Source organism: Pelmatolapia mariae, linkage group LG16_19 (assembly GCF_036321145.2).
Source record: "Pelmatolapia mariae isolate MD_Pm_ZW linkage group LG16_19, Pm_UMD_F_2, whole genome shotgun sequence".
In the NCBI taxonomy this organism is placed as follows: domain Eukaryota; kingdom Metazoa; phylum Chordata; class Actinopteri; order Cichliformes; family Cichlidae; genus Pelmatolapia; species Pelmatolapia mariae.
The window spans coordinates 62,013,618-62,020,235 of NC_086241.1; the positions used below are offsets into that span (position 1 = coordinate 62,013,618).

At 40.1% G+C, this 6,618-nt stretch overlaps 1 protein-coding gene across 1 annotated transcript; it reads right to left on the reverse strand.

The window, feature by feature from the left end:
- Positions 1–222: 222 nt before the first annotated feature.
- LOC134645736 (potassium voltage-gated channel subfamily S member 3-like) lies at positions 223–3,648 on the reverse strand. Its single transcript, XM_063499304.1, has 2 exons — positions 3,630–3,648; positions 223–1,645 (listed from the first exon to the last, which is right to left on the reverse strand). Exon 2 carries the CDS (start codon positions 1,610–1,612, stop codon positions 293–295), a length of 1,320 nt encoding a protein of 439 aa, XP_063355374.1. The 5' UTR covers positions 1,613–1,645; positions 3,630–3,648; the 3' UTR covers positions 223–292.
- Between the last annotated feature and the right edge of the window lie 2,970 nt (positions 3,649–6,618).

Consider the following 6,618-nt stretch of genomic DNA (forward strand, 5'->3'; position numbering starts at 1 on the left):
TCTTCTTTGTCCTCAGTAATGCTAAACTGCGTATCTTTGAAATTTACACTAATGTCCTCCTGTGTTTTGTGTTTAATGTTTAGCTATCCCGTGACCTTTTACAGAGCACAGAAACATTTAAATAATTCAAAACTACAAAAAAACAAGACCATGACTCAGAACTTTCATGCAGTCTATTTATTTAACCTTTTTATCTTGCTCATGGAAGACGATGAAGAAATCTTAAACCTGCCAATTTAAAGTTAAATCATGAATGAGACTGTAGGGGTAAGACTTCTTTAGATGCTGTTCTTTAGTTGTGCATGCTGGAGAGGGTGCAGTTATTGCTTGGCTTGAGCTCTAAGTGTCTTTGCTTCTGATAGAACTTGGAGAACTTGTTAAAGATGTTAGTAATGGGCAGAGCCACGATCAGCAGCCCGCAGATGATGCACAGAGTTCCTATGAGCTTCCCAGCCAAAGTAACAGGTAAAGTGTCTCCATAGCCGACTGTCGTCATGCTAATGGTGGCCCACCACCAGCCAATAGGGATAGTCTGCAACTCAGACTCTTGAGAGTCTTTCTCCACACAGTAAATGAGGGAGGAAAACACGGAAATGCCCACAGACAGGAAAAGCACCAGCAACCCCACTTCACGGGAGCTGTGCCGTAAGGTGGCACCAAGAGAGCGAAGGCCAGCTGAGTGACGAGCCAGTTTTAAAACACGAAACACTCGCATCAACCTCAAGATCTGCACAACTTTGCCAACGTTCTCCAGGTCTGTGCTCTCACCCTCGTTCATTAGGTCACACAGGATAGTGACATAGAAGGGCATGACTGACAATAGATCGATAATGTTGAGAGGGCTGCACATGAACTTCCTGGCTGACGGTGAAACAACCAAGCGAAGAATAAACTCTGCAGAGAAAAACACGACGCACAGGCTCTCAAAAAACGTCAGCACTGGATTTTCTATTTTTTTTTCAGCAGGATCCACCTGATGGAAGTCCGGCATGCTGTGAACACACATGGCCACGATGGAGGTGATGACTACAGTGAGGGATGCTACAGCCATAACTTTGGCTGATGTGGAGAAACCTGGATTCTCAAGTCGAATCCAAACACTCCGGCGGACATTTGCACACCAGGAGCCTTCAAACATTTGTTCGTCATCCTCCAAAACAGACAGATCAGTAATAGAAGAGCCAGAGCTGTTGGGCTGCACCTCGTCGCTCCTCTGATCCCAGATTCCATCCTCAGCAAGATCCATCAGGTCGTGGAACTTGGTGCTGCAGCAGAAGTCCAGGTGACGTTCCTTGATTCCCCAATATTCAATTTCTTGGAAGAATGAGACCACACATAGCCCATCAACCAGGTGGATTTTCCCTGTAAGATAAAAGTTGAGAACATAACAGAAAAAACTTGGGTTGCGGTCAAAGTAGTATTCCATTTCAGAGGGACTGAAATCGTCACAGAGCTCCAGGATAGCTTCTTTGGATCTGCAGCACAGAAGACGAGCCAGCCGTGTCTGCGGGAATCGTTTCAGGACGGTGAGGTCCATTCGCTGCTTGAAACCTCCGACGTTGACATTAATGAAGCAACCCTCAGGCTGGTGAAGGATCTTGCCGTATGTCATGATGAAGCTCCTCACAGTCCCTGGAGACCTTGACTGCAAACAAACACAGAAATGAGGACACCTCGTACTAACGCTTGCTTTAGTCTTTTTTAGTTCTTTTTACCTTTATTGAATTACAGTGTCCTGCTCTTTATGAATGCCCTGACTGCCATTGTACTTTATATTTCATTACTGGCTTTTAAATCCATTTTAAATCCATCCATCGATCCCAGGATCTCAATGCCAAAAGCACCCCCTTTACAGTTGTACAGGTGTCACAGGTGCCCAGGAGGCATCCTGTTCACATGGTCGAACCACGTCAACTGCACACATATATGTGTGAAACCCTTAATCAATATCAATAGTTTTAAATATTTTTCTAATGTTAGCTTTCATAGTCAGGGTAGAGTTAGATTTAAAAAGTTAAAATACACTGTTATTTTTTTGTGCAATAATGTGCAGAAGGACCTGAAATCATCAGAGCTGCCTACTGCGGGGGAGTTTAATTAAATTTTAAGCCTTAAGTAACTAATTCCCTTGCAATGTTTTGAGAATAAGTCAGTGTGATATGTGAGAACATTATTCCAAATAAAACTCCAACAGAACCAAAGCTATTTTGACTGGATTCCAGAAGAGTGCTCAAGAATGTAAAAATGAACAGAGAATACGAAAAAGAAATATATTAAAGAACAAACAAGGGGACTTAAAAAGGGTTGAGGACCTTTTAAAAAAGTTTTATGGAGACACTGATTGGTTTAATCGGTGGAAACTAGGTCTAAGTATCCCCCCTTGTAGGCAGGGTTGGCTTGTTTCCCTGTGGGTGATGTTTACAACGACAGATTGGGTTTTGTAGCCCCCTGCTAAAGAGGTAGGTCATAGAAAATAATGCTTTAATTGAGTCCATGGAGCGCTTTGTGTTAAGGATTGTGTTTAACCTTTAGGAAAAGGCTCTATGTTTTAATTCCGGTCAGAAGCTCTTAAATGACCCAGTCACGTCTTCCTGTGATACCTGTGAGAGTGGAAACCTAATCTTAAAACACATAATCTAAAATTGAGTTTGGTAAAGAAGGTGGGGGTCCCCTGTCCCCTCCGAGGTGTTGTGTTTGCTCATCGTGCTTTTTTTTCTTACTACAATCTAAAGATTTTCAGGCCAGACTACTGCTTTGCCAGTGTGGATACCAGGCTGCAAGACCTAGGTTGCTGTGGCTTTAACCCACTTCAAATGGGTTTTATTAATCTGTCAACCCAGATATGAAGACTTTAGTAGTGATATAGAAGTATCAAAGATTGAGACCATAGAGATCAACTAGATGGTTTTTTCTTCTTGTTAAAGGTGGTGTAAACTTGTTTCCTTTTGGTTCCAGACAGTGAAAATGCTGCGTTTGGATATAATATGGTGGACCTAACAATGGTGGACTTTGGAGAATTTTCAAAAATTTCACTACAACACTGCAGGACTTTCAAAAATTTTGAAAGTCCTGCAGTGTTGTAGTGAAATTGGCATGTGCACACATGATATATTATTTTTTTGTTTTAAAAAAAAAACAAAAACGTCGGTATGATACGCCAGAAGTGAGAACGGGCTGGTACTTTCATAGCATTTATACGTTTATACATTAGACATTTATACGCGCGCAGTATAAGCATGTATAGGATACGCCGCATAAAATAATGAAATGTAACACTTTTTCTCAAATTGTAGTACTTGTGTGTTTCCATTATGTACTTTTACACACCTATGTCACTGGGCAGCGTTTTTCATCCAAGCGGTAATCAATACCGGCTTTCATGGAGGAGTGCAGCTCTTGTGCACATGGACTTGTGTTACGCACGCAGTGAATCAAACTATTTTAGACTCTGAAAAGATGACAGCGAAACAACAAAGTACTGTTTTTATAAGTAAATATTCTGCACTAACACCGCTTGAACTCAACTCCAAAACCCTAAAAAAGATAATTAAACACCCAATAAGATCATATTTCCTGTTCAGACATCTCGTTGACCCTCAAATCTGCGAGAAATAAGCTCAGCAGCTTACCTGCTCATGTGCCGATGTGTCGGTGTGTCCTGCGGCTGTTCTGACTTTGTTCAGTGGGGAGTGTGCCATTCAAGGCGGTCTGCGGTGAGAAAGGTGGAGACGCAACTTCACACAGGATGGCTGGCACGTCTGCCCCGCTAACAGGCTGTGAGTGGGTATTTAAACTTTGATGTGTAAACTGCGTCCAGGTCGCACCAGGTCCTTTAAGGTGTGCCAAATCGATCCGCGTAAATATTTTATCACTCTGTAAAGACTGGGCTTTGTAATCAGTTTTCGCCGTGCTGTGTACAATTTTTCTGCGATTACATTAGTGCTGAAAAAAATGATGGGATACTGAACAGAAAATAAATGTAGCAAATGACGTGAAATAAAAATAAAAGTGGATAAAACTAACACACTAACAGTAAGAAGATAGGTGGAATAGCCACCCCTGTTTTAACACGAATTGGTCCAGGTATGGAAAAAATAAAGGAACATTTTGTATATATATGCAATATGTGTATGTTTTAAGCTTTATAGGCTGTAATGTGAATATAATTTTATGCAATCTCGTTTTGCAGTAAACCATGGCCAGAACACTCAAAGTGCTTTGAGTGCTCAAGTAAAGTAGGAAAGCAAACCAGTCCATATACCATTTACTATCAAGAACAAGATAGAAGAGATATCCTGAAGGGCATATAGTGTTATAACTGAGCAAGCAGGGCAGACAGTGGACAAAACGTGTGCTCCCTGGTCTATTTGGAAACCCAAATACTCCATTGAACTGATCTCTGTATGGATGGACAGTTGGTACATTTCAGAAGTGGGTGCGGTTTCAGATAATACATCACTACTAAAACAAAAGCCAAGAAACAATCTGTTGGAATGACTGAAAACCATAATTATATTAGATTTTAGAATATTTGTCACATACAAAGTTATCAGTATAGGTAAGATACAAACACAAATGCAGTCATTAAAGAATGATTCCTGCATAAAATATAAATCCAAAGCTTGTACCATCTAATGATAGAGCAGCATGAAAATGAGTAAATAGTGAACAGAAGCCTTGATGGCATGTGGAAAATGAACAAGGATATCTTTAATGATCCTTGGAGGGAAACTCCTTCTCAGCATTTAACCCAGCGTATAAACCAGAAGCAGTGGCCAGCTCCCTGTGCTTTGATCCAAGTGCACCACGAGAACCCCAACAATTGGATAATCCGCTGTGAGTAGCAATTGGTGATGGTGAGGAGGAAAAACTCCCTTTTTAATGAGAAATGACTTGACACCTGGTGATCAGCATCATCTGATCCAGCCGTAACCAAAAAGGAAAGTTTGAAACCTGATCTTCAAAGTTGAGAGGGTGTCTGTCTCCTGCATCCAAAAGACGGGCCTGAAAGCTGAAGGATCTGCCTCTGATTCTACTTTTAGAAACTGTGATCCATGAATAAGCCTGGAGTCCCAGTGAGGTCCTCTGTTGGGATAATATGATTCTATGAGGTCTTTACTATAAAGCCTGGCCATTCAGGATTTTATATCTGAGAAGAAGGATTTTAAATTCAGTTCTAGGTTAAAAGGGCGAATACAAACTAATAAGGGAGAAATAATATCTCACTATTAGTACTGTGGCTGCAACATTTTAGGTAATAATTTTAACCTAATTAAAGAAGCAAGCAAGAAGATGAAAGTGAGGATGGTTGTTTTTCTTTGTGTTGGCCCTGTGCCCACACATGGGTAAAATACAGCTTGGCTTAGGCATGTGCTACAAAGAAAACATCCCCAAAACAGACAAAAGGCAGCTTTACTTACTGGAGTCTTCCCAGCTGCAACAGAGCGAGAGGCAGGGTACAGCCTGGTCAGGCCGCCAGTCTGTCACGGCTATTTTATTTATTTTGAAATGAAAATCATTCTTTTATAGCATCACTATTTTTTGCACTAGTTAGCACCTTTATATTTCGCAGTGTAATAAAATGTCTTAACTTCTGCAAGTGAACCCATCAGTACTGGGTATCCCAAAATACCCAGAAGAGCTGAAGGTGTTTTAGCTGCAAAGGGTGGGTGGGCCGGCTGACATCATATTCAATAGTATGGATTAAGAATGACATGTCACTCAAGTTCATATGCACGTGAAGCCAGATGAACAAATACTTGTGGCAATATAGTGTAATTACCTACACAGCTCACTGATGCAGTTTCCTACCAGCAGGGGGCAGAATAAGCTATGAAACAAAAGAACTAGTCTGCGTACAGTCAACAGTGATGGAGGCATTTCACATCATTAATGTGGATGATTTTTTTTTAAAGTTCAAAAGCTTCTCAATTTTCTAATGCTGCATTACAAACATTATTAATAAAATACAGAAATAAATAACGATATAATGACATCTTGAGAAGGGGTAATATTCATGAAAAGCTGTAAAATTATGACAAAAAAAACCCTCAAAGCTTATGAGTTTAAAGTCAAAATTAGTAAAAACGATAATCAGAGAAAAACATAAAATTTTCTACTATTATGAAGTCATACATATTCAAGAAATCAGAAAGAAATGTAATCAAATTAAAAAAGGCTACATGAAGGAAATTATAACCTCCATATATTCAATATACATCCACAGACATGTGCAGGCTGAGGAGATTCAACCAGCCTTGCACAATGAAACCCCAAAATTTCATCGCTTATTCTTGTATATTTTTATTTTAACATCTGAGCCTAAACTCACACATTTTGAGTTTTATTTCTTAAAAATTGATCCCTCTCTTCTTGCTCTGTAGTTTTTCTTTTTATGTGAAATTACAGACCTCAAAAATGTCTTCCTTCTTCCATGTACTAAAAATAAAATGGAGAACAGAAGCTGTGCACTGGCGACCACACAAAGAGAGATTTCATGTGGCTGGATGCACTTAGTCCTGTTCTCTGTAAACACTTCTGACGAGTACTGACACACTTCATTTCTTGCATTCTGGTGACTTTTTTTTTTTTTTGCACCACTGTGTATGTTTTCCACTT

Excerpts from the sequence above, each read along its gene's own strand:
- LOC134645736 (XM_063499304.1), bottom strand. The coding sequence starts at position 1,612 with ATGACATACGGCAAGATCCTTCACCAGCCTGAGGGTTGCTTCATTAAT.